Source organism: Onychomys torridus, chromosome 12, assembly GCF_903995425.1.
Source record: "Onychomys torridus chromosome 12, mOncTor1.1, whole genome shotgun sequence".
NCBI lineage: Eukaryota > Metazoa > Chordata > Mammalia > Rodentia > Cricetidae > Onychomys > Onychomys torridus.
In genome coordinates this window covers 2,255,974-2,282,142 of record NC_050454.1, presented here as the reverse complement: position 1 = coordinate 2,282,142, position 26,169 = coordinate 2,255,974, and the positions used below count along the sequence as shown (strand labels likewise).

The 26,169-nt window shown below is 45.5% G+C and overlaps 1 protein-coding gene across 1 annotated transcript in view; it reads right to left on the bottom strand.

The window, feature by feature from the left end:
- Positions 1–26,169, bottom strand: part of Vps8 (VPS8 subunit of CORVET complex) — a 203,649-nt gene that overhangs the window by 91,160 nt on the left and 86,320 nt on the right. The window contains exons 28-34 of the mRNA XM_036204062.1: positions 24,617–24,736; positions 23,492–23,548; positions 19,545–19,627; positions 17,947–18,031; positions 16,763–16,861; positions 6,705–6,794; positions 3,141–3,187 (exon numbers count right to left, since the gene is read on the bottom strand). Of these exons, the coding sequence (XP_036059955.1) occupies positions 3,141–3,187; positions 6,705–6,794; positions 16,763–16,861; positions 17,947–18,031; positions 19,545–19,627; positions 23,492–23,548; positions 24,617–24,736 (581 nt within the window). The remainder of the gene's footprint in view (positions 1–3,140; positions 3,188–6,704; positions 6,795–16,762; positions 16,862–17,946; positions 18,032–19,544; positions 19,628–23,491; positions 23,549–24,616; positions 24,737–26,169) is intronic.

The window sequence follows — 26,169 nt, the reverse complement described above, 5'->3', positions numbered from 1 at the left end:
AGATTAATAATATACCTTCCATCATCCTGGATTGATAGAACTAATGTTATAAAAATTACTACATTGTCAAAAGCACGGCAAATTCAATGTAATTCCATCAAAACTCCTCTGACCTCCGGAACCAGAAGAAACTCTAAAATTCATATGGAAACACAAAAGACTGTGGATACCCAAAGAAATCCTAAGCAGAAAGAGCACTGCCAAGATCCCACAGTACCCGACCTCTAACTATGTTGCGGAGCTACAGTGTCACACACAGCATGGCACTGGCAGGAAAACAGACATTCAGACCAACAGAACACATTAGGGGCCCAGAAACAAACCTGCACAGGTATGCACACTTCACTTTTGACAAAGGTGTCAAAAAACATACACTGGAGAAAAGCCTTCCCATTTACCAAATGGTGCTGGCAAAAAATGGACACCCCCCAACTCCCCACCCCCACAGAAAAAACCGAAACTGATCAGTATCTCTCACCCTGAACAAATCCAAAGGGGATCAAAGAACTTCATTTCAAGCCCAGAACAATGGCACCGAAGGAAGAAAACATCTTGATACATAGTACAGCCAAGAATTTTTTTTTACATGAAATAAAAAAGCAAAGGAAACCATCAGTGGGTGAAAAAACAGCCTAGAGATGGGAGAAAACCTTCCCCAGCTATACATCACGCAGGATTAATACTTGGAATGTATACTTTTAAAACTGCAAAAATTAAGAAAAGCAAACTGCCAATCAGTAAGTGGGCCAATGAACTAAATAGTTCTCTAAAGAACTATAAATGGGTAGCAAACATTCTAAAAAGTCTTCAACATTCTTAGCCACTGGGGAAATGCAGATTAAAACTACTTTGAGATGCCACCTCATACAAGCCGGGAGGGCTATAACCAAGAGACAAATCTGGAGGGAAATGACTACAAAGGGGCTCTCAACATGTCCAGTTTCTGGCTGTATCACCACTGTCGCAAACAAAGCATGGTGCTGCTGTAAGCAGAAAGGCACAGCATGGGGGAGGGTCTACATATAAACCCACACAGCTACAGCCCCCATCTTTGACAAACACATCAAAATCACACTGCAGCAGACACCTCTCAACAAATGAGGCTGGAAATCTGGATGTAGAAGAATGAAACTAGACCGCTCTCATTCACCCTGCATAAAAACCAACTCCAAAGGACCGCAGTGTCAAGGCTGACTAAGGGCGGGGCGGCGTGGAAAGAGGAGGAAAAACGCCTGAATGGGCTCCAGTCACCTGGAACAGCTCCACAACAGACAAACAGATTTCCGGAAATTAAAAAGCCTTTGCACAGCAAAACGAACAGTAAATTGAGACAGCCTACAGAAAGGCAGAGCTCGGCTAGCTACACATCTGACAGATGAGTCGTAAGTAGAATGTACAAAGAATTCAAAATGAAGAACAAATAAACATATGGAAACAGAAATGTAAATAAAAATTAAATTGAGGGTTGGGGCTTTAGCTTAGTGGTAGAGTGTTTGCCTAGCAAGCACAAGACCCTCAGCTCAAAAAAAAACAAAACAAACAAAAAAAAAAAAACAAAATTAAATTGAGATTCTGCCTTGTCCTGATTAGAAAGGCAATTATTGGGGTGGCAAGAAACAGCCAGTGCTGTTAAGGATGAAGATGTAAGAGAAGCCTCACACACTACTGAGGAGAGCAGAAACTAGTCCTGCCACATAAGCATTAAAAATACCCTAACCATGTGTGCTGGACAGTTTTGTGTCACCCTGACGCAAGCTAAAGCCATCTGGGAGGGAGGAGTCTCAACTGAGAAGAAGCCTCCATAAGATCAGGCTGTAGGCAAGCCGGTAGGGCATTTTCTTCATTAGCTGATGGGGGAGGGCCCAGCTCATAGTGGGTGGTGTCATCCTTGGGCAGGTGGTCCTGGGGTCTATAGGAGCAAGCCAAGAGGAGCCAGCCAGTAAATAGCACCCCTCCATGGCCCCTGCATCAGCTCCTGCCTCCAGGTTCCTGCCCTGCTTGAGTTCCTGTCCTGACTTCCTTCAGTGATGAACAGCAATATGGAAGTACAAGCCAAATAGACCATATCTCCCCAACTTGTGTTTTGGCATCACAGCAGTAGAACCCTATCTCAGACACCATGTGACCCAGCTCCAAGTCAACACATCAGAGACACTTCACATTAACGTTTATTGTAGCGCATTCACAACAGCTCTGCGACGGAACCAATCCAGGTGTCAATCCACAGAGGAATGGACAAGGAAGCGTGGTTTATACACATACTACTATTTTTTCAGCACAAAGAACAAGTCATGTAACCGGAGAACATCATATTAAGCAAATGAAGTCTCAAAGACAAATATTGTATGTTTTCCTCCTATTTCTGGGTGCTAGATTAAGACAGCTGCATACATCACATATGTAGGGGTGAGAAGAGCTTAGGAGCAAAACTGCCCCAGGACCAGAGAAGAAAAAGAGGGGAGGAAGAAAGGCACGGGGCATGCGCACAGTACTTTTTCACTCCGGTGCTTGATCAATCCAGCACACAACCAAAGACGGCTGTTCAGTGGGTGTTACCTGTCATTCCGCTCGACTCCCAGCACACTCCACCCAGTCACAGTCTAACTTCAGGATCCCACATGTGGACCTGATTTACTCACATATCTATGCTAATTCCATCTAATTCCAAACTCCTGAGATTTGTCTCATTGTGGCTTGGTTATTTTTAGAGCAGTAACTGAAAATTACATTTGAACTACCCTTCCTACACTACCATGAAGTTAATATAAACTAAACATATCAAGTGAGGGTGAATAAATTGACAGATGGGCTAGGAACTAGATGTTTACCCCCACATACACCACAGAATGAGGACTAGAAGAAAACCTAGGATAGAAAGGATCTTTCCTGAATGGACAATCTACATGTAGGGCTTTACTATTTATTTCCACCAGAGAAAACTCATCATATATGCTTACGTTCGAATGGAAAATACTATCTCACATCTGCTTTCAGATTTCTGTATTATAATCACTCCTTCTTATGTTAAAAATAAAGACCTCATTTACTGTTTGAATGCCAAGGGCCAGTGTCTTAACTCCAGTTTCTTTATTTCTATCCTTCTACATGTGTATTATGAAAGTCAAAGTTTTTTAACATACCTTGGGTCAAGAAGACTCCTCAAAAATTTGAAAAGCAAAACCTGGTTCTGAATAGAAAAATAAAAAGTACAATTAAATACTGAATTTCCAAGACTGTGAGACGCTTTAGACAGCCCCTTCAGTGTGCAGACACTGCTGCCACGGAGCCTTGTTCCTTCCGGTCACTGTCATTTGAGTGTGGAAGCGCGCACACACCACTACCTCAAATGAAGACCCTTCCCAAGCAAGCTCGCCCCAACACAAGGGACTCAAGCGGCCAGTGCTCGGACCTTGCTGTTGACAGTGGCCCTGGGCTGTAGAGAGTCTCAAGCTGGCTCGCCTGCCTTCTGCCTCTCACAGGGCCTGCTGTGAGACAATTAATGGTGGGGGACTTGGTGGAGTATTTAAGGTCCAAATTAACAATGACTTCCAAAACCCACTCATCATCTCTGCAACAAATCAACCACAACTTCGAAGTGTTAGCCATTAGTACACCAGAAAATCTGGGTTCTGTTTCCAATGTTCACTAGCTATAGGGCCGTGGGACTCAGTGTTCGGTTTCCTTACGTGAAAACCAAACAAGACTACTCTGTGGTTACTCTCAACACCTCCAAACCCCAGCTGCACGCCCTGCCTGTGTCGTAGAGTACTGACAATTACATGAGATTCATCTTCTTATTCCACTTCATACAGTTTCAAAGTTCTGAAGCCTAAGCAAGAGTAAGTTTTTACTTTTTCTATGCATTCAAATTTCTTCTGTAACAAGCAGGGAGCATCCAAAGTGAAAAGAACAGAATTTTAAATATGATTTTTAAATATATTTATGGCTAGGGATGTAGCTCAGAGACAGAATCCATGCCTAGCATACACAAAACCTAAGGTTTGATCTCACACCGGAAAGGCGTGCACACACACACAAGTATTTATTCATGTGTATATAGAAATATACACTTGTTTTTAAAAAGACTAACTCATATATAGTCATTAGTCTCCATCAGTCTTCATATCCTGTCTTCTCTATATTGCTTTATTTTATTTTACATGACTTCCTCCCAGTTATAACTTAATATTCTGGCTAATTTTTCATTCCAAGAGTTCTAGGAACTATTCTTCAGAAGCAAATTGCATTAAAAGTAAAGGAGCTAAGTAAGATCTGTGTGGGGTTTATATGATCATTAGAACTTGGCAGGAAAATACTGTTTCTTTAAAAGAACTGCGTAGGACCCAACAAACAAGCCACAATCAAACAGTCACCTTTTTCTTTCACCCAGCTCTTATTTATTTGACTGATGAATGATATTCACTCAACAGCCCTCTCTGTCTCTTCCTATGGGTGGGGGTCAGGGTGGGATCCTGTCATTGTTAATTTTACGTTTTTAAAGACAGTCAGTCCCAAAAGCACCAGAACAAGCAAGACTTAGCAGACATGCGTTTTAAAAAGGAGAGAAGCTTTGGGCTTGAGTGGCGTGAACAGAAGCATTTGCCGCTCCCACAGCCTGGCCGTGTGCCCTTCCCTGGGCTCCAGCATCATTCCAGCCCAACTATTCTGTAACTGCTGTTCTGTCCGTCTTCGTCCTTGTGAGCAGAAATCACTCTCAAGTTTCCCTCATTCCCACAGCTTTTGTATGTCCTCCTCTGCACTTGAAGTTTCTAGCCACAGCATCAAACTGATTGAATTAATGAATCTCTAAGCTAGGTAGTAGACCTATTATGGGACAACCTCGGAACAACTGAAAATTTTCCCATCACATTGAGCTCCTTTCTAAGTGCACACATGTATCTGGAAGCCATCTCCTCCACTGCCACTGACTTTGTTCTGGTCACCACCTTTCTGCCTGGCCCTCTGCCTTTCAGGTGCTAATTGCTCTGTGTGTGCTCTTTGCCACAGTTAATTTTCTATAAAGCAGATCTAATGATACCAGCCTTTGCTTAAACCACATTACAATCAGCTCAAGCCCCGTGTGTATTTTCTGGGCTCTACTGTCATAGCTCACTCCTTCTGAAACACTGCTTCTCACTGCACTGAACTGCTCCCCCACCACGCCTCCTTCTAAAACACTGCTTCTCACTGCACTGAACTGCTCCCCCACCACGCCTCCTTCTGAAACACTGCTTCTCACTGCACTGAACTGCTCCCCCACCACGCCTCCTTCTGAAACACTGCTTCTCACTGCACTGAACTGCTCCCCCCACACGCCTCCCCCCCTTCTGAAACACTGCTTCTCACTGCACTGAACTGCTCCCCCACCACGCCTCCTTCTGAAACACTGCTTCTCACTGCACCGAACTGCTCCCCACCACGCCTCCTTCTAAAACACTGCTTCTCACTGCACTGAACTGCTCCCCACCACGCCTCCTTCTAAAACACTGCTTCTCACTGCACTGAACTGCTCCCCCACCACACCTCCTTCTGAAACACTGCTTCTCACTGCACTGAACTGCTCCCCCACCACGCCTCCTTCTGAAACACTGCTTCTCACTGCACTGAACTGCTCCCCCACCACGCCTCCTTCTGAAACACTGCTTCTCACTGCACTGAACTGCTCCCCCACCACGCCTCCTACCTCATGTTTCCTGCAGAGCTGCCCGGCTTCTGAACACACAAGCTGTGCTATGCCTTTCCGTCTTTCCGCACCAGAGCCTCTTATCAAGAAAGCCTTTCCCAATTCTGTTTGCAAATCAGATTTCTGTCCTAGTTCTGGCAGCTCGGGGAGCTGTTTCCTCACCCCTCCCCATCCATCCATCTTCTCTCGTTCCAAGTCTCTTGGGCGGATTTGTAGCACAGCTCCACAGCATTGCATACAGCCACATGAGTCATCTATGCTCCTGGAAGCCTACCACCAAGGGTTCTGGGTACAGAGTGGGGTTGAATGAATGAATCCCACCTCTGCCTCCCATCACGCCCAGCTTGCTCAAGCTTTCATTTTGCCTTTCTGCCGTTATTCCGGACCACTGCTGCTGCATGGAAGGACTGTGGGCGGTAGGTATCTCATGGCCCCGGGCTGTCCCACTCTGCCTAGCTCTCTTTTGATCAGCATGGTAATCGGCCAACTCAATACTAGCGCCTCGGTGGTAAACACTGAGCAACAGCAGGTTCTCACGCAACACAGAGCTCCTCAGCATTCCCAATGAATGCAGCCACGTCTAGAGAAGCTATTCCTCGAGAAACTCCAAAGCGTCACCACTGGTTCAGTTTGAAGGTGGCAAAGTGCGTAAGTAACAATCAATAGAAAAGGGTTGTGGGTCCGATAGCCAAAGAAAATGGGAGGATCTTCTATGAGTTACGATTTCTAGACTAGTGTAGTTTAGAGCTTCAAGATGTTTCTTTAATATCAGTATTTGTTATCCAAAAATGAACTCCTTTATTTCAATACTCAAAGATTAATACACAGCTACTCCCACCCCCACAACGCATTCACAGCACACAACACACACACACATCACACACCACATACACCACATACACACCACACATGGCACATCATAAAATTACTATTAACTGGCAACTATGAATTTAGGCAATAACTACAATCAGAAGCCCTCAGACAAAGATGTCCTTTTCCATCATATGCTCACAGTCCTTACCTGAAGCTGTCCCATGACTATTTCAATCTGTCCAGAAAAGTGAGTAGCAACCAGCTCTGCAGCTTTACAAGGCTTCAGGGACACAAGTTCCTGCAGTCAACAGAAAAGACAAGGGCTTTTTCTAATGGTACACTCAATGAGCTCCTGGTAGACACAGGCTCGATACTGTCATGGGCTTCCACAGTGTACTTTAAGAGACCCTGCTTTGTGCCTTAATTTAGGGGTCACATTACCAATTAGCAAAGTTAGAATGACCCCATACTGTAAATCAGAATTAGGGTTCATTTTTAACCACTCTAAGATTTGTAGATAGTGGATGCTCTAGGGAATTCTGGATTCTGGCCATGGGAGCTAGGGGTGGGCAGAGGAGTACAATCTCCCCAAGCTCCCTATAGACTCTCATGCCTTCTTTAACTAGAATCCTAGCTTCACCTCTGGTGCAGGGTGAGTTTACAAACCAGGAGTGTCTGTGGAAACCAACCTGAGTCTTGGCGAGACTAACGTCTTAACCTTTGTTAATTTCCCATTTTCTAGAAACCACATCTGTCAAATCTAAGAATTCCACACATCATCTCCTTGAACTCCCTTGACCCTTCGGGCTACACTTTTCGCTCTGAAACTCTCTTTCTGGGGTTCCCTCATCACTCTGCCTGCACTGCTTAGTTTTTACTGTCAATTTGACACACACTGGAGTCCCCTGGGAAGAGGGGTCTCAACAGAAGAACTGCCTAGATCAGACTGATCTGTGGGCTTGCCTGTGGGGCATTTTCTTGATTGATGACTGATGTGGGAGAATCCAGTCCTTTGTTGGTGGCATGGTCCCTAGACAGGTGGGTCTGGGCTGTCTAAGAAAGCTGGTTGACAGGCTGGAGAGATGCCTCAGCAGTTAAGAACACTGGCTGCTCTTCCAAAGGACCAGGTTTTAATTCCAAGCACCCACCGGACAGGCAGCTCACAGTAAGTCCAGCCCCAAAGGATGTGATAGCCTCTTCTGGCCTTCTCAGGCACTGAACACACACAGAAAATAAGTAGAAATAAAATCACAAAAAAAGAAGGGATAAAAGGAAGGAAGGCAGCAAGCAAGCTCAGCATGAACCCCCAGTAAGCAGCACTCCTCCATGGTCTCTGATTAGTTCCTGCCTCCAGGTTCCTGCCTTGTACTCCTACCCCGCCTTCCCTCAGTCATGGACTATGATCTGGATGCGTGAGATGAAATGAGCCCTTTCCTTTCCAAGTTGCTTTGGTTGTGGTGTTTATCACAGGAGCAGAAAGCAATCAGAACATTGCCTTTCAATTTGTGCCTTTCTCTGTGGGAACACTTTGGCCAAACACAGCCATAATACACAGATAAATGCAAAGACCAAGTGTAGAAGAGCATGGTATACTAATTCCACAATAATGGATCCCACTGACAGTGAATAAGACAAAAGAACAAAGAATTCAAAGGAATGATCGTAAGAATGTTCAATGAAATCAAAGAACACAAAGTCTTGAGTGAATTAAAAAGCAATACAAGGGCTGGAGAGATGGCTTGAGGGTTGAGAGCACTGACTGCTCTTCCAGAGGACAAGGGTTCAATTCCCAGCACCCACATGGCAGCTCACAACTGTCTGTAACTCCAAGGTCTGACACCCTCACACAGATACTCATGCAGGCAAAACACCAATGCACATAAAATTTTAAAAAAAATTTTTTTTAAAGCATTACAAATTAACGGCTTAAACAGATCAACTAGCAGACAATCTCAGGGCCCGAGAAAGGGGTGTGGGGGTGACTTCAAACATTCAGAAAGGAATGAAAATAAAACAACAAAGTAGGAATGGAACATGGAAGATCTACAGGACACATTACAAGAACAAAGTTATACATTGTACACACAAAAGAAAAAGAAAACTAAGGACACAGAAAATATATACAAGGCAGAGGAGATGGGTCAGTCAACAAATTATCTGCCATGTAGGCAAACAGGTGGTATCAGCTAGAACACAAGAACCTGATTTTGGATGCCTAGCATCCACGTCAAAGCCAGATGCAGCAGACGCTTCTATAACTCCGGAATGTGGGACAAGCACAGATCCTTGCAGCTCACTGGTCTTCCAGTCTAGCCCACTGACAAGCTTCGGGTTCAACAAGAGACCCCGCCTCAAAAACACAAGGTGGGAGACTGAGGAAAACACACTAACTGGACTTCTGGACCTCATAAATGTGTGTGTGCACACATGCATGTACACACACACACACACACACACACACGCAGTGGATATCACTCTGTATAAATAAAATGCTGATTGGCTAGTAGCCAGGCAGGAAGGATAGGGTAGGCGAGACAAGGAAGAGAAGGCTGGGAACAGGAAGGCTGGGAGGAGACACTGCCAGCTGCTGCCATGAGAAGCAACATATAAAGACATCAGTAAGCCACAAGCCATGTGGCAAAGTATAGACTAACAGAAATGGGCTAAATATAAGAGTAAGAGCTAGACAATGGTAGGCCTGAGCTAATGCCCAAACAGTTTAAATAATATAAATGTCTGTATGATTATTTTATACATGGGTTGTGGGACCGCGGGGGCTTGGTGGAACCTAGAGAGAAGCTCTCCAACTACACACACACACACACACACACACACACACACACACACACACACAAAATGAAACGGAATGAGAATATAGTCAATAAAGTTATAGCAGAGAAGAAGTTCTATCAGGAGGCACTAGAGAGATGGTTCAGCAGTTAAGGGCACTTGTTGCTTTTGCAGAGGCTGGATTCAGTTCCCAGCACCACATGGTGGTTCACAACCACATGTAACTCCAGTTCCAGGGGATCTGATGCCTTCTTCTGACCTCTGTGAAAACCAGGCATGCACATGGGACACATACATGCATGCAAGCAAAATGTTCATATACATAAAATAAGTCTTAAAAAAATTTTAATCGTAGTAGAATTTTCTGAAATCAAGGAACAAAGATAGCCATCCCCATGCAGAAAATATTCAGAATGCCAAACAGGCATGACCAGAAAAGGACTTCACCAAATCACATTATAGCATCCTGAAAAAGAAAGAATACTGGAAACTGCAAGAGGTGAGTACTAAGTCATATAGGCAAAGCCATCAGAATGCAGCAGACTTCTCAACAGAAAACTAAAATTTAAGGGCAAGCAATTGTGTGTTCCACGTTCTGAAATAATGACTGCCAACCTCCATCAGTACTTCCAAAAAAGCCTAAACTGAACACTAATGTTGATTATCAGTTTGACACACCTGGGAAGAGGAAACCTCAACTGAACTGTCTTCATCAGCTTGATCCATGGACGTGTCTATGGGGCTATTTTCTTAATTGCAGATTGATGTAGGATGCAGGAGGGCCCAGCCCACCATGGAAGGTACCATTCAGTGGAGGTGGGCCTGGGCTGTCTAAGAAAGGCAGCTGAGCAAGCCAGGGGAAGACGGTGACCAATGTTCCTATGTGGTCAATGGTTCAGTTGCTGCCTTGCTTTCCCTCAAGGACAAACTGTGACCTGTAAGCCAAATGAATGTTTCTTCCCCTAAGCTGGTTCTAATCAATGTTCTTTAGTTTTGTTTTTATTTTATTTATTACATATACAGTGTTCTGCCTTCATGTATGCCTGCATGCCAGAGGAGGGCCCAGGTCTTATTACTGATGGTTGTGAGCCACCATGTGGATGCTGGGAATTGAACTCAGGATCTCTGGAAGATCAGCCAGTGCTCTTAACCGCTGAGCCATCTCTCCAGCCCCTCTAATTGGTGTTTTAGGCCGGCGTCAGAAATAACTGAACAGAAGCTGACACTGGAGAGTGTTGCTCTGATGAGCCCAATGTTTTATGGGAGGAAGATAAAGAATTTGGGAACTTGGGGCTGGAAAAGCCCTTAAGTGCTCAGCTGAATGGGCTGTTCTGTGGGAGCTGGGGACAAGAAGGCTGAACGCAGCACCAGTGATGGAGGCCTGCCTGGTGAAGCTCCAGGGGGAAGTGTGGACCCTCAAAGACTAGCCAAGCCACTTGTGTGGTATTTTTAATTAAGGATCTGTGAAGGTCCAAGGAGGGGGATCTGTGGATAGTATATGGAGCGAGTAGAAAAATTCTTAATAAAGAAAAATGAAAAAAATTAATAAATGTCAAGAAACACTGAGAAAAAAAATCTGTGAAGGAAAACCTTTGCTTTATGCAGACAATGATTGAGACTAGCATCACTGTGGTGAAATCTTCTGGGAAATATCTCCTCAGGGTCAGCACACAGAGGACGAGGTCCAGGGAGCCAAGGCTGCAGCTCAAGCTGGAAGTCAAATTCAGCAATGTCAAACAATCTTTTACATGGTGCTGGTTTTGAAGGCATGGCATGAAGGGGTCATGGAGAGCAGCAGAGGCCTGGCACTATGAGAGGCCAGGGGATGCCACTGGGGAAGGGGCAGCCTCAGTTGTAGCAGAAGGTCCAGGACTGAAGAGGTCTTGGCGAGTAGCTGAGGCTTGGTGCCGTGTGCCAAGGTAAGTTTCTGAAGAGAGAGGCCAGGAGGCCATTGCTGAAGATGTAGCCTCAGCTGCAATGGAGACTCCAGCAGACTGGAATGCCTGGACCATGGGTGACCATCGAGAGCAGAGGTAGTTTTAGGGTGGAGCTGGCCTGAGCCGAGGAGACAAGCTGTGTGTACTGTGGATGGCAGAGCTGGAGAGGTAGAGCTACCCATGCCCATCAGAGTTCAGAAGACCAGGAGTGAATCTCTTCAGAGGTATCAGACAGGAAGCATTTTTACATTGTTGGATCTGAGTTTTGCTTTGCTCTGATTATATTTGTGGCCTGCTTCTTCCTTCTTGGATTAAGAAGTATGTAACTTACTTTGGATTTTCTAGGTACCCACAGTTAATAGATTTTTGGATTTTTTTTCAGTGAGAATTTGGATTTTTTTAAACTGGTGGAGTTGAGTTTTATACTGTGGTATTAATATTAACATGAGATCCTGAATACAAACCGAAAAAGGAAAGTTATTATTTAACCATGATTATGTTTGTATGTCAAGTTGACAAGGAGTGAGTGGGCCATGACAGCTCATCTTGCTTGTCAACTTGAGATGCTTAGGAAGAAGGTCCTCAGCTGAGGAACTGCCTGTCAGACCGCCCTGGGCATGTCTGTGAGCATTTTCCTAACTGCTAATTGATGCAGGAGGGCCAAAACACTGTGGGTGGTGCTGTCCCTGGGCATGGGCCTGTGCGGCCTAAGCAAAGCAGCAGAGGAAGACAGTCAGTAAGCAGCTTTCTCCATGTTCTCTGTTCTGGTTCCTGCTCCAGACTCCAGCCTTGGCTTCCCCCAGTGATGTACTCTCCTGAGTCAAAGGAACCCTTTCCTTCCCCGGGTTGTTTCCATCACAGCAACAAAGACCTCACCAGAACACAGGACAAAGAGAAAACTTCCCTGCTAGATGTAAACCAAATGAACTCATGACCACCCAGGTCACTACAGAAGATACCTGAAGGAATCCTTTATACTGAAGAGAAAAGGAAACACATCGATGAAGCCATTTAGAAGACTAAAGCGCACTAGAACAGCAGGAAAGCACAAAGAGCAGAGAAGTCCCAAACACTCCAAAAGCAACAAAATAAAAAAGCATTAATGATTACCTTTCAATAACTGATCAACACCAATGGCTCAACTCTCCAATGAAAAGATGCAGATTGGCATACTAGACTCAAACAGGATCCACCAACTTGTGTTTCTTGTATTCTGTCTGATCACAAGGAACTAAAATAAGAACTCGGTACCAAAGTGAACTCCAGGAACAACAACAACAAACCCTCAGAGAGACTGACCAGCACACCAATGAATGATGAATGGTTCATAGATGATCACGAGGGGAACTTAAAATTCCGAGACTCGAATGGTACTGACAACACAACCTACCAGATGTAATTGGATAAAATGAAAGCAGTTCTAAAGGAAATGCCTACAGCCATAAATACATAGATTTAAACCCAGAGATCCCTCAATAAATAATGATGCATTCACTGTATTAGAAAATAAGAACAAAATAAATCCCAAACCAGTAAGATTAGGACAGAGGAGCTGAAGAGACTGCTCAGTGCTTAAGACTTCTCAATCAGGAGAACCAGAGTTCGGGTCCAAGTATGCACATGGGGCAGCTCACAAAAACCTGTAACTCCAGCTCCAAGGGATCTGATCCCTTCTTTTGAATTCTGTACACACATGTGCACATACTATCACATGCATACATACATACATATATGCATACACATATACATAAAACAAAATATTTTTTTAAACATTCGGGTAGAAGGCATGGGAACAAAAAGAACACATGAAGAATCAATGAAACATAAAGTTGGCTCTTCACAAGATTGACAAACCCATAGTTAAGACTAAATGAAAGAAAAAGATCCAGATTGATAAAATTAAAGATAAAAACTGAGGCATTACAACATATCAACGAAATACTGAAGATTGTGAGAGCATGCTCTGAAAACCTGTATTCCAATAAACTGGAAAGCTACAAAAAATGGCTAAATGTCTGAGTGTCCATCCAACCCATCAAATTAAACCATGAAGACAGAAACAAGTCAGACAAATGTATACCCAACATGAGATCTAAACAAAAACAAATCTTCCAGCTGAAGGAGCACAAGCCTAGAGGGGTGTCTGGGGGAGTTCCTTCAGGAACTAGCACCAATGCTCCCACACTATCCCACAAAAAAAGGAAGAGGAAGGACAGTCCCACACTCGTGGTAAAAGCCAATACCACCCCAATGTTAACACCAGATAAGACACAATACCAACTAGTACTGCAGTCAATATCCCAGAGGAACACGAATGTGAAAGTCCTCAAATCGTGGGAAATTCATTTCAACACCTGTCAACTGTATCCTTGGCTTGATCTCATCCTTGTGCTAGGATGGTTCACCATGTGCAAACAATGCATGCAAAACACTACATGGGTAGACTCAAGGAGAGAAAACACAGATCATGTAAATACATGCAAAAAGGCTTTACCAACATGCAACAGCATCCCTCCATGATAAAAACCTTGGGGTGAGAAAGAAGAGAACACGTATCTTTGCATGATAAAGGTTGGCTGCAGCCACATTATACTAAATAAGAGAAAAACTGGAAGCCATTTCCATTAAATCATGGAATGACACCAAAGTCAACTCACTATGTGTGCAGACAGTATGATCTCATATGTAAAAGATCATAAGACTCTGCCAGGAACTTCTTAGAACTGATATTTTCAGTAAACTAGCAGAATGCAAAATCAACATTAAAAACAACAGCAGCAGCAGCAGCCGCTGTCCCTATGTACCAGAAATGAACACGCTGAGAGAAATCAGGAAAGCAATCCTATTCACTGTAGCTAAAAATGAAACCAAACCAACCCATGAAAACTGAAATAATCTAAGGAAGGGAAGGGCTTCTACAGTGAAACTTCAGAGCACCGGAGGAGGAAATCGAAAGACACTAGAAGGTGGATAGACTTTCCATCTTCAGATGGATATTATGTGAGGGAGACCAGCTCCCTCTTTTCCCCCAGGGAGAAACAAGGAATATGTAGATAGAAGGCTAGAGGAGAGACAGACAGAAAACACAGGCTAGCCTCGGAAGGGCCTGGGTCCAAATCCACCAGCCCCTCTGTCTCTTCAAAAGGGCTTCTAAAGGAATGCCAAGGGGTGGAGCAAAAGACCCTCCCCAGCACAGCCAAGTGCAGACCATCCCAGGCACCTGGTGACCATGCACGTGGTCAAGGCATCCCCTAATCAGCCCTGCTGTGTGAAGCAAGCTCAGATCTCACTAGGAAGCTTTTGTGGGCCCCCACAATTTATGGATATAATAGCAGATCTGCAGAATATTATGAAAATGTTTATATTACCAAAAATTGTCCGGGCTAGTTTTATGACAACTCAACACAAGCTAGAGTCATCTGGGAAGAGAGAACCTTACTTGAGAAAATGCCTCCACCACACTGGCTAGGAGGCAGATCTGTGGGGCATTTCCTTGATTAACAATTGATGGGGTGGTGGCACCCCTGGGCAGGTGGTCTTAGGTGCTATAAGAGAGCAGGCTGAGCCCAGCTGCAGCACACAGCAGAGCAGGCCCTTCACCCTGCCTGGACAGCACACTAGAGCTGACCCTGGTGTGCGTGTGCACATGGGCACGGAGGTGGGGGGCGGCAGATGAGCCAGCCCTGAGGGTGTGAGAACAGGAGAGCTGACCCCACCCCCACTCCTATGCCCCCTATAGCAACTGGGACAGAGGGCCTTGTACCTGGTCTGAGCAAAACAGTAGGACTGGCCCTGGTGTTATGACTGTAGCCATGCTGGTATCCAAGGAGAGTGCCACTGCCCAGGCCACGCTGATCTGAATGGCCTGTGCTGTCACCTGGGGCCATGGTATTGTCCAGGTCAGTGCTGCTGCCAAGGGTCATGTCTGGGTCCATGACCCTACAGCAGCCAGGGTCTGTGTTGGTGACCGAGAGCCTTGCTGCCATGGGGGTCAAGCCAATCTGAGTGGCCTGCATTGCCATCTGGGGCCATGGTGACACCCAGGCCCCGACTGCTACTGAGGACCATGTCTAGGTCCGTGGTCCTACCATGGCTGGGTTCTGTGTTGATGTCACACAAACGCCTGGGGTCTGGGACGCAACCTATGGCCATACTGGTGTCTGAGAACCATGTTGCCACCAGGGCCATGACAATCTGGGTGGCCTGCGCTGCCACACAGGGCCAAGGGGTCACCCAGGCCCAGGATCTGTGGCCCAGCAGCAGCCAGGGTCTGGGAATGGTGTCTATGGCTCCTGTTGCCACCAGGGGATGAGTAGATGCACTGGGTCTAGAGAGCCACATGAGACCATGTTGGTGTCTGAGGGTCTTGCTGCCACCAGGGCCATAATGAACTTGATGACTTGCGCTGCCACCGAGGTTGTGGTGACATCTAGGCCCAAGCTGCTGTCGAGGGCATGTCTGGGTCTATGTTCCTGCTGTAGCTGGCATCTGTAATGATGTCCATGGCCTGTGTAACCACAGGGAATAATAGGAACCATATGTGTTGAAATCCGAGGGCCCATGCTGAGCTGGCCCTGCCCCTCACTAGACATTGCAGCGGGAGAGCTGGCCCCTCTCTCAGGAGAGATGGCCCCACCCCTCACCACGGGCATAGAGAGCTGAAGGGGCGGTCCCAGTGGCCCAGACTGACCAGCTCAGCTACCACCCAGACCCACATCCTGGGCCTTGGGTTTGTCCACCCTAACATCTACCCCATCTATGACCTGCTGGAGTGCATGAAGGGACCAGTCCTGTGGAATGGTAACCGCTAGATACCGAGAGGAGTTTCGGTGAGCATTGGGTGATGACGGTGTGCCAGAGGCCTTGAACCAGACCAATGAGCCACTGCAATGAACATTTGTGGGTGGGACTGATTGAACAAAAGGGTATACTGGTGACACACTGCAGCTCCCGATGCCCTGGGATGGATGAAGAGGTGTTGGAAGGATGGAGGAGCGAGGTGGTTGGTTTGTTTTGTTTTAAAATTAATTTTGTGGGGATGCATGCTACAGGGGAGAGGGGCAAGTATGGAGGGACTGGAAGATGAGAGGGACTGGGGTGCATGATGTGAAATTCCCAAAGAATCAATAAAGAATTATGTAAAAAGAAAAACTAAGTACAAGAACTAAGGAAAACTCCTATAACATCTGTCACCACTTAGCAAAAGTTAACCTGGAAAATACCCATTCGAATGGTATAATTCAGAAGGTTTAACAGGCCCAGCTCTGGTCACCATCTGAGGTAAGGAATGTGCCCCACACGTCAGCCCCAGCTCCAGTTGGTCAACGGAGGTTAGTGAGGTGCCCAGCCCTCATTGTAAATCTTACAGCAGCAGGCGGAGATTAATGCAGAAACCTTAACTATGACAAACGTATGAGAGGGTCTTGAGAAGAGAGTTCTAGTGAGAAACGGAGGGGAAGGAGAAGAGAAGGCATGAAAATGCTGAATTGTTAAAAACATGAAACTGTCAAAAAATTCCGTAAGGATTTGGAGTCAGTACCTCCATATGATCCATTGCTTTCTGCCACACAGACTGCTTCTCCTCAGCACTGTGGCCAGGAATAGATAAGATGTTGTGGATGTAATTGAAGACATCTTCCTGTGGAGCACAAGACAATGCATTCAGCCCTTCACTCAAGCAAAATTCAGAGACTGTTACAACCGGTACCAGCCATGATAAACATCTATTATTTGGATTTGGAGATAGTTTATGGAAACTGGCATCAAAGAGGAAGAATAAGACGTAAGCCATAAGTTCTGCATCTACACTAGATTTACTAACCCTCAGTGACCTAACTGAATTCGTGCTTTTGCATGTGGTAAAGCCTGTCCACGTTGCCAATTTCATCTCAGATCTCTCTTGCCCTTGTCAAGGATGCTCCTCCATCTGCCCTGATTCTCATTCCACCCATGTGATCTCCATCAGTTCCCTGAAGATGTCCGTCTTCCCCAGCTTTGGGACCGTCATGTCCTCTCCTCCCTGTGCGCTCCTCCCTGTGCACGCTCCTCCCTGTGCACTCCTCCCTGTGCACTCCTCCCTGTGCGCTCCTCCCTGTGCACACTCCTCCCTGTGCACTCCTCCCTGTGCACACTCCTCCCTGTACACTCCTCCCTGTGCACTCCTCCCTGTACACTCCTCCCTGTGCACTCCTCCCTGTGCACTCCTCCCTGTGCACTCCTCCCTGTGCACACTCCTCCCTGTGCACGCTCCCCCCTGTGCACACTCCTCCCTGTGCACTCCCCCATGTGCACACTCCCCCCTGTGCACACTCCTCCCTGTGCGCTCCCCCTGTGCACACTCTCCCTGTGCACACTCCCTCCTGTGCACTCCCCCCTGTGGACTCCCCCCTGTGCACTCCCCTCTGTGCACGCCCCCATGTATTCCTATCTCAGAGCTCACCTCTGAGTGGCTTCTCTAATGTCAGAGTCAGTTTACACACCACTCTCTGAGACTTCTCTGCTTGCTACAGTCCCTTGGTACCCTGCAGAGCCACACTCCACCCTGCTTCCCTAGCACACTATTACATTTGGTACTATCACTAGCTATCACCGAGTTATATACTCAAACTTCAGGAACGCCACACTCCAATTACAGCAGAAACTCAACAAAAACCAGTGAATATGGCTGGCAGGGTGGGGAGAGTGTGGGGAGGCTCGGATGGGTGAAGCAGTCTCAAAGCTTACCTCCCTCAGCGGGTCATGCAGGTAGCAGTCGATGATTTTGTCATACTGGTGTGCTCGCTCATACATAAATTCACAGATTTGGTAACTGGAATGTGAAAGGACAGACTTCAGTTGCCAAACAGGCAGGTGGCGATGTGCTTCTGACATTCAGAACTTTACTCAAGCGTGTGTAAAAGGGAACATGTCATTTTTAGTGCCAAATAAAGGTCTAAGAATTTTTATACAAGGGCATCTCAGTCTTGGAATCTCACATCAGGGACACAGTAAACACATGCAAATATTTGAACTCTGCAAACCTCTGGAACCTGGTCCCAGGTATGTCAGATAAGGGTATGTGGTGGCTATTATGTATCGAAGAGAGGAGTGCCTACCTCTCTCCTGCCTCCTGACTGAAGATGCTGCTGAATGCTGTTTTCAAAGGCCTCAGACAGTGTGCTGTCTGTTTTCTAAGAAATAGCTGGTGCTAGCTATCAATGATTTGCAATAATTTGTTTCTTTGTTCAAAACTAAATACAATAAACTAGGTAAGAGTTGGCACACTGTACCTTATTTATTATGCTAAACTGTATATCATTTCCACTAAATATAACTGTCATAGTCTAAGAAATACCATAGACATATTATTTTAAAAAAGTCTAGAGCTGGGCATGCGTATGACGCCAGCACCTGGGTGGTAGAGATGGCAACAGGACAAACCATGTCTTACAGTGCACACCCCAGGACACCTGGGACTACACAGCCAGACCCGTCTTAAACACCCAAATAGATCAGTACATGTATAAATCAGGTGAGGCACAGGAAGACTGCTTGTTCACTTTCATGTTAAAACAAATATACATTTTAAATTTATTATACTATACATTTCTGTACATCTTGCTAATTTGTAGAATTCATATGAAAGGCAAAAAACAAACAAAAAAAACCCTTATGTTTTTGCTACTAAGGCTGCTATTGCTAATGCCCTCTCCCTTTCTCCCTTTCCTTTCCTTCCCCTATCCTTTCCCCTTCCCTTCCCTTCCCTTCTTTTCCTTCTTTCCTTTTTTGTTTTTTGAGACAGGGTTTCTCTGTGTAGTTTTGGAGCCTGTCCTGGAACTCCCTCTGGAGACCAGGCTGGCCTTGAACTCACAGAGATCCGCCTGGCTCTGCCTCTCAGTGCTGGGATTAAAGGCGTGTGCCACCACCGCCGCCCGGCCTATGCCCTTTTCTTTCTTTCTTTCTTTCTTTCTTTCTTTCTTTCTTTCTTTCTTTCTTTCTTTCTTTCTTTCTTTCTTTCTCTCTTTCTCTCTCTCTCTCTTTCTCTCTCTCTCTCTCTCTCTCTCTCTCTCTCTCCCTCCCTCCCTCCCTCCCTCCCTTCCTTTCTTTCCTTTTTTAATTAAGAGATTTTCTATTCATTTTACATATTAACCATGGATTCCCCTGTCCTCCCCCATGAGGAGTCAGCAGAGCCTGATACATTCAGTTGAGGCAGGTCCAAGCCCCTCCTCCCTGCACCAAGGCTGTGCAAAGTCTTAATAGCAGAAATGCAAAATAAACTAGGTTTCATGTAGGAGAAATAACAGTTCTATGAAAAATTAATATATAGCTTTAAAACAGCTCACAATTCAGCCTTTTCTGCCATGCGGATGAGCCGACTCTCTTCAAATTGAACTATGCCCCCAGCCTGCAGCAGTTCTAAAAGGACCTGAGGATTTAAAACAAATGGGCAGAAACACTGTGAGGTTTGTTTTATTTACTTGTTCTCTAAGGTCCACTTACCCATGCCCACAACCTTCTATCTCGTGTATTACTACTTGATGGTATTTTGGACTGCGTTCACTACCATATGATGACTCTGCTTTTCAAACATGGAGGGAATACCACAGCATTTTCAGGTACAGCCCCATACATTCACATTAACCTCTAAATACCTGTATACACCATTGTAAGAAGCTCATTTTCTGTTTGTATTTTATATGTACGAGTGTTTTGCTGCATGAATATGCACCATGTACACATGCATGGAACCTGTGGATGCCAGAAGAGGGTACTAGATCCCCTGGAACTGGAGTTACAGATGGCTGTGAGCTGCCACATGGGTCCTGTTGTAGGGATCTAGTCACTCTATCTAGGGTAAACATTCAAACAGAATAGTTGTTTTCTAGGAGTACTTTGGTCTTGAAGAAATCTTGGTGTAAATCAGTGATTGTTTTCTGTGATTTATAGCGTTGTTTTTTTCTGAAGCAGCTTCATAGCTCAAAGTCCTCACATTCAGAAAGATCAGGAATTCAAGGTCAGTTGAGCCACATAGTGAGTTCAAGGCCAGCTTGGGCCACATGAGAGTTGCCTCAAAAAAAGGTGACATTTTAATCCAGATGTCATGGTGCACACATATAACCCCAGCACTCAGAATGCTGAGGCAGGGGGATCATGAATTCTAGGCCAGCCTGGGCAACACGGCAAGACCTCATTTCAAAAACAAAGACAAAAACAAAAGCAGTAAAAGCCCCAAGTGCTGGTGCTCCTCACAGTGGCCGAAGATCAACAACCAGCAGGCCAGGCTGCAGTTAGGACCTCAGGCCAGCGCGCTGGCTTGGGAGTCAGAGGTCATGACCCTTGTCAGGGGGCCAGGAAACCTTCACCAGGAACTTCTTGTTTATTATTTTGACGTTAAGCAAAACTGGCCTGATTTTTTACATTCAAGACCCAAACTTAAACCGTTTGGAGCCCTGGAATGTACTGTCATATGCAATAAAAAAGGAATAAATTCTATTCACTCTGTCAGTTTGGAATAAAATAATGTAACGAGTTGAAGACAATCTTACCAACTCATTAGAGCTGATTGTCGTCATCAGGGATCTTTGTGTGCAAGTTATTCAATATTATTAAATTAAATTAAACTAATTTGTAACTATGCGTGTTAAAAACAAAGGTAACGAAACTCAAAACTCATCATTTCCTATGACTTTCATCCTGTTGTGCTGTTCTATGCTCTTGAGGCTGGCTCTGCCCGCTGCAGCTGCATCAGAATGGGGGCGGCGGCGCACAGGTGTGTAGCTAGGCATCTTCCAGTTCCATGCTTTGTAACAACACACTGGAAGGCTAGCTGAGCCATCGTGGCATGCCCATAAATCATCAAAACGCTATTAGAAGGCTTGCTTTTGAAGGGTTGTGAAAACAAGCAAGCAAACAAAAGAGGGCAGACCTGTTTGTGGTCCACACAACCCGAAATGTTGACTCTTTGGATCTCTGACAGAGACAGTTTGTCAGTTCTGGTGAAGAACATGGAGAAAATGCTAATAAAGCAGCTGAGCTAGAAAGTGGGCTGACTGGCTGGCAGGGAGGGGGGGCTTGCCCCGAGCCTGACAAGGGGAGAACTGGCCCTGAAAGTTGTCCTCTGACATCTGCACTGCCGCTCACACACACAGTAAACAGATGCGATTTTCCTAGTGTGTCTGTCTGGAGGCGTTCCATTGTGAAGGGGGAAAAGCAGTTAGTTATCTGTGAGGAGCAGTGAGAGAGAATAATGGGTAGTGGTGTAGGTGTGAGAGTACCAGTGTGTGGGTGTGCAGTGCTGTGCAGAGATATGAAAATGTCAAGGTGAAACCCATTATCTTATATGCTAACTAGAAGAAAACAATACAAAACAATGCTTGATTTGCCAGAGCAGTCACGTTTTACTTTTGCCTTACTCATTTACATAAATGGCAACATTCATATCAGACTATACTTGGGAGACCTAATTATTGACTATAGACACACCACTGGAAAATACTAAGAAATGCTGCATAAACCAAGTCTGCTATGTCACAACCAGTATAAGGAGTCCTGGGTTAGCAGGGAAGGGAGTTGCCAAGTCCTAATTTGAATTGTGACCTTGAACAACTTATCAATTTTTACTATTTCAAAATCCGAGGTGGGAGAGCCATCAGAACAGGGCACCTGTGTAATTAGTATGGCCAAGGTGCTGTGGTTGTTTTCCAAAGTTTGACTTTCAAAGACTCAGCCACATCTAAGCACTACAGCCAAACCCTGAAAAGTAAACACACTTGTTGTAGAATAATCCTTTTGTACACTGCAAAGATTTGTCACTTGAATTGGTTTAATAAAAAGCTGATTGGCTGATAGCTAGGATTTTGGGGGCAGAGAGAATAATGGGAAGAAGAAGGGCAGAGTCAAGAGTCATCAGCCAGTTGGAGAATGAGTCAGATACATAGAATGGCATAGAGGTAAAACCACGAGCCTCGGGACAGCACATAGATTAACAGAAGTGGGTTAAATTATAAGAGCTAGTTATTAACAAGCCTGAGCTATTGGCCAAGCATTTATAACTTATATTTAGTCTCTGAGTCAGTTATTTGGGAAGTGACTGCTGGTTATTTGGGAGCAGGTGTCTGTCAATGAAGCTTTTCACACTAAGAGGTCATATGCACACACCATGCACGCCATGATCTGCCCTCACTGTACAGACAGGTGTAACATGGTTCCCCACTGTTATCTGTACTCAGTGTAGCTTAACAGGAAACCAAAATGTCGGCCTTGTTCTAAAGCAGTCTGCATTGGTCACTGGGTCACAGTAGCTGAAGGGTTCACTGCTGCTAGTCTACACTTCACCAGAGTCTCCACATCTGCACTACACCCAGGAAGGCAGCTCAACAGCCAAAACTCTAAATTCTTGTGACTTAATTACTTATAAAGTTTGGTATCAATTTTAAGTGGGCTGGCTTAGTACCCACAATGGTGGCCAGTTACTATCCCACTGATTAACTGGGAGTAGGGTAACAGGTGGATTCTAGTATCCAGAATGGAGCCCTCCATACAGCAGCATCTTAGGATACCCCCAAAATTGAACATGCCAGCACTCAAGGTCCTGTAGTTTGTGGTTCTGAGACAGAACCCTGAGCTGGAGTGGCATGACAGACACTGATGTTGCTATCTGAAGGATGGGACATGCTGGATGCAGATAGCTCCACTCAGACTGGATTGAGCAGCCAAGCTCTGTACGCGTCCCTGTATCCACACTGATTGCCACTACCTGTGAATTAAGAGTATGCCGCTATCATCTCCCCTTCTGTGTAGTGAAGCTGCTACAGAAGAGCTCTTTCTGGCTTACCCTGTGTGCCAGAGTACTGATTGGCAGGATCTGGGATCATCTAGGAAGCAAGCCTCCAGGCACACTGGGTGGGGGGATAGAGGTGGTGGTGGTATCTCCATTAGGTTGGCCTCTGGCCATGCTGTGAGGGATTATCTTGATTATGTTTAGGGAGTGGAAAGAGTTACCCTTAGGGGGCAGCACCATTCTCTGTGCCTGGGTCTGGACAGCATGGAAAGGACAAGGCTGGCCAAGTACCAGCGTTTGTCCCTCTCTGCTTCCAGAGTGTGAGTAACATAACCAGCTGCCTCAAGCCCCTACAAAGAAAACCTCCCTGCCTCGATGGACTCCACATGAACTGAAATAAATTCTTTCTCCCTTCAGTGCTTTGGTTAGAGCATTTTATCAAGAAAGAGCGTAACTAGAAAATACTCCCCCACCTCCAGCCTCCAGCAAAAAGAGTGCCAGTGCTCATACCTGCTGTCTCTCAGAGTGGCGGGAATCATCGTCAGGACTGCAGAGGAAGCCAAGGACCTGGGAGGGCAGAAGTAACAGCAAAAGTTACCCTTCCGGGTCAGCAGCTGATTCTCACTCACCTGTAACAACCACCGCCTTGTACAGCGTTGTCCCAGCCGAGGGCCTACTGTGTGAAGCATCAGGCTTCCAGGATGCCTACAATTTAGCATGTGCCCTATACTTATTTACCTATCTATCTATCTATCTATCTATCTATCTATCTATCTATCTATCTAGGATTATAGAGGCAGGGTTCCTCTGGGTAACATTGGCTGTCCTGGAACTCATTCTGTAGCCCAGGCTGGCCTTGAACTCACATAGATCTGCCTGGCTCTGCCTCCAAGTGCTGGGATTAAAGGTGTGTGCCACCACCACCCAGCTGCGTCTACACTATCCTTACTGCTGAGAAACATAAGTGAAGCACTTACTTTACTGTAGGAAGGCATAGACTTCAGTCAGGACGCTTAAATCGGAATCCTATCCTAACACATACAGTAAGATTTCTGCTAGAAAAAAATAACAATCTAAGTCTGGCTTTAGGTGAGTTATTTGTTCCTGAGCTTTCTCTGAAAAGTGAGGATAAACAGACTGATTTTAGGACCTCTGGAAAACTTAGTGAACACACACAGAACGTTCCTGGCTCTGAGAAGTGCTCAGTACTGCACGTTATTATCACTGGCTTCTCTAGACAAAAGGTAGCCTTCATGCTCCCTGTGGACATGAGGGGCTGTTCTGACTGTGACTGAGAAACGCCTGGAGAGTCATTTATAAGGAGACTCAGACTTCCCAAAGTAAGCTCTTTTCCAGATGATCAATGTGATCAATGTGATCAGCGAATAAGTTAGCAAATTCAGAAGCAAGAAGTTTTAGGGAACTCAGAGTAACCAAATAACTGTTAGAACAGAGGAATGAGTTATACACTACTAATGACAGGCCATGCTCCCATAATGCTAGGCGTTGGGCAAAATCGTACTGCCTAGAACACACAATTAAGACACACTTGAACACAGTCCCCAGGAGTCTATCTTGTCTATGAACAGAGAACAGAAGAAACCAGCTCCAGGTCTCGCTGTTAAAGACACTTACTTGATCGAAGAGAGTTCTGTTCACAAACAAGGTATTGTCAGGCTTTGCAAGCTGCCGAGCGAGAAACGTAAAGAGACACCCCACTTGTGATGGGGTAAAATCTGAATTCTCCACCATAACCTGGTGAGCAAAACAAACCATTTAGACAATACTCCATCTGGTTTGAATCAAAAGCATGTATGCACGTGTGTGCGCGTGCCCACACGCGCATGCATACACACAGATTCTTTTATGAGCTGTACAAGAACTGGGCTCAGCACCATCTTGAGAAGGAACACAGCTACTTGCATATTCTCAAAAAAACCACTGAGATGGCTTTTGTTATGTTTCTAGCAACTGATGAGAACTGCATTTCAGGATAATTCAAAGAAATAATGATAGTTTCTCTCTGGGATTCTTAGAGACGCCTACTAAAATGATTCTAATTTTCTTTTGCTAACCTTACTGAAGATCTGCCTATCAACAAGAAGAATGCTGCTTGGGGTTACTGATCCCATGTACAGCAGGGATAGACAGTGTCAGGAGACTAGTGTGCGTGACTGCACGGGCCCAAGGGAGGAGTCCTGTGCTGTAGCAGCGGTGATGGACGTGGAGACTCAGTGCAGAGGGCCAAGTGTTCCTACATATGGAAAATGTAAAAGCAACACATATTGAGCCATCCACTAAGTTCCATCCCATTATCCTCCACTCAGACACAAAGCATGAGATTTTGCCTGCTATGAAACGGTCCCCCGGGGCCTACTTTCTGACTTACTTTCTTACTTTGTGAATGACACACCCCTTCCTTGGCCCTCCTGCCTTTAAGACAGCCAGCACTTGTTCAAGTGTACTATCATTGCCAAGTTACATTGGCAAGAAACACAACCCTGAGTTATACACTCCTTGTCTATCTGTCTACCTCACTAGCCAGCTGCGTCACCATATAATGTGTTCCAGCCCATGATCTTCAGAGAGCTTTCCACAGCTCAGTCAGTCATCACCCTGCTTAGCGTCCAAGGTCCCTTTTCTAAGACTCCAATCTCAGGGCCCAACCAGTACTCCTCTGTGTCGTTAGCCCTTCCTTCTGCTCTGTAAGGTCCCAAACTGTCTGACTTTACAGCTACCTTCCACAAAAGCAGTTCCAACTCACAACAGATTCCTTTGCCAACTCAGCAAATGTCTAACTGATTCCATCTTACAATTTCTCCATTTTTTTCCTCCAAAATATTTCAAAGGCCTTAAAACACGTCCTAGGCATCACTTGGTCTCTTGAGTTTCCCCTCTCTGCAAGCATATAGCACACAAGCCTGTCTACCTGTCCCCATCATTCATCTGTTCTTCTGCTCTCCATACCTCCCTCCAGAGCATACTTCCACACATGTACAAGCCTGTCACCAGAAAGCTGCCTCCTCTATGTTCACTCCTCATTGCCTCGAGGAGGCTCTACCAGTGACGGCATGAAAGCACGGCAGCATGCAAGCAGTCTCGGGGAGTTACGGAGCCCCAGTCTCGGCACTGGGATCATCCTCCCAGACTAGTATAGATTCAGATTCAAATTCCAACTTGTTTCTTAA